This window comes from Nematolebias whitei, chromosome 17, assembly GCF_014905685.2.
Source record: "Nematolebias whitei isolate Nwh7 chromosome 17, NemWhi1, whole genome shotgun sequence".
NCBI lineage: Eukaryota > Metazoa > Chordata > Actinopteri > Cyprinodontiformes > Rivulidae > Nematolebias > Nematolebias whitei.
The window spans coordinates 17,091,170-17,093,257 of NC_056514.1; the positions used below are offsets into that span (position 1 = coordinate 17,091,170).

At 37.6% G+C, this 2,088-nt stretch overlaps 1 protein-coding gene across 1 annotated transcript in view; it reads right to left on the reverse strand.

Annotated features, from left to right (window-relative positions):
• Positions 1–1,799, reverse strand: part of pemt (phosphatidylethanolamine N-methyltransferase) — a 153,261-nt gene extending 151,462 nt beyond the window's left edge. Inside the window, exon 1 of the mRNA XM_037691607.1 lies at positions 1,692–1,799. Within this exon, the coding sequence (XP_037547535.1) occupies positions 1,692–1,799 (108 nt within the window). The remainder of the gene's footprint in view (positions 1–1,691) is intronic.
• Between the last annotated feature and the right edge of the window lie 289 nt (positions 1,800–2,088).

Here is a 2,088-nt window from a genome sequence, read left to right on the forward strand (position 1 = left end):
TTTGCATTTCCTTAAATTCAATGCACGTTTTATTCAGTCCAGAAAAATGAGGAACCCGCGTTAAATGATGAATATATCCCAGCATCTGTTCATCTACAGCATCTAATTTTAACGTTAAAAGTTTATACATTCATTCTTTATGACTTTATTTTGTTTTTAGTGCTTCTAATCGTTGTGTAAATCGTTCTGAGCCGCCTTTTGTTTCCAGAAGATGTTAAATCACTGCAGAGATAAAACGCACCATTAAAAGTTTATCTGATTTTTGTTCTGAATGAGACGTGTAACGAAACGGACCAGGGATCGATAACGTGAAGATAAAAAATGAATTTAACTGACTGATGTGATGGGAAGTCTTCTGGATTACACACTTGGGGATCCTGGGTGCTTTTCTACTTTATACCTTTTAAAAATAAGAGATCATGAGCAACATGTGTCTTTAGGCCAACGCTTTGTGAATTATGTGTTTTAATTCAATGTTGGTGCCAGAAGACAAACAGTGTCAAAACTACGGTAGTTCTACTGTCGGACAAAAACAACAAAGTTAACCAACTACTTGGAGGCTAATTAGAATTTCTTTATTATGAGCCTGAGGTCTTTACAAAGTAAAACACGATAAACCAGAGTGTGTAGTTTGTCTGTAGCTCTGTGTGTACCGGTACTACATCAGTACTACACACCAGACTATATGAAACTTATATATGATCCCAAAAATAAAACAGACATAAAAAAATATATATTTAAATTTTATGACAGTAACTCAATTAATCAAGTGCCTGGCACTTTTATTACAACATGTACTTTGAATGAAGTTTAGCCAGGATAGCAACTATAATTTGTTAAACTTCTACAAAATGATACAGGTTACGCTTTTTGTTTAATATGTTCGGTCTTGTTTCTGTAGCCTAGTTTGTCCTGTTTGTGTCAGACAGTAATACATATGTGAAAGAATCATGGTAATAGTTTGCATCGTTGAAGTTTCTGTAGTAAAACTGTTCCTTATTAGGGGCACACCGTTAATTTTGAGTGAACAGCGATCCGTCAATATTAACATGAGAAACCAATTTTACAGATTTTTTTGTAGGTTTAACAACAATTGTCTAAACTTCATTTATATTTCAGAGCAGCACTACCTCATGGCCAGTTAAAACTAGTTTGAATTGTTTCTAGGACATTGTTCAAGGGTATATTTTTCAATAAAATAAGAAAATTGAAGGTGCATTGTGACCATGCACTGTGAAGTACTACAGTGAATAAACATGAAATACTAAGTGAAGTAATTGAGAGAGATTGTTTGTTTTTTCCGTGTCGGAATGGTTGGTTTGTTTTGATATTGACCAAATCTCTTTTTTTATAGGGAGGGAAGCTACCCTAAAAACTAAGAAACAGCATAATGTGGTACTTTCATCAAGAGATCTAAATCAATAATAATTTATGCCCACCAAAAAATAATAATAAACAAATGCAGAAAGAAACATGTTTAATTGTCTGGTCTGTTGTTTAACTGTTTAATTTTAAACGTCTCAGTCATGCTTTTATTTTGAAAAACGAACACCGGGTCCGGTTGTCTTCCGGCAGTAGGAGCTCACCGGGACTCTGTCGCTCGGACGGTGAAACAGAAGAAAGCGCAGAGTTGACTAATTCACAGTGAGGTGTCCTCTGAAAGGCTCAGGTGCTCCTCGGTGTAAGTTTACCTTTGAGTAGTCGACGTTGCCGAGGCCTCCGCAGCAGTCGAGCAGCGCACGTTGTTTACTTTCTGCCGTGTGTTGGTTCTGCGCAGGCGCAGAGCCGCTGCCTTTCATCCACCCGGAGCGGGAAGAGCTTCAGGTCGCGTGCAAGTTAAAAGAGAACAAATGTTGCACGAGAGCAAGCTCCTACTCTGCTCTAAGACGAGGCTAGCTAGCTGATGTGGCGGCATACATGTCCACATAACCTCTGACCTCCATCCAGGGGATTCTGGGTAATGTGGTTTGTACTTCTTTGAAAATTGGGGCACGTTCTAAAAGCACAGAATCACTCATTTTCATTAAATCTTTAATTATTTTAGAGAGGGATCTTTTTTTTTTGCTACACACAGCCTACACTTAACAC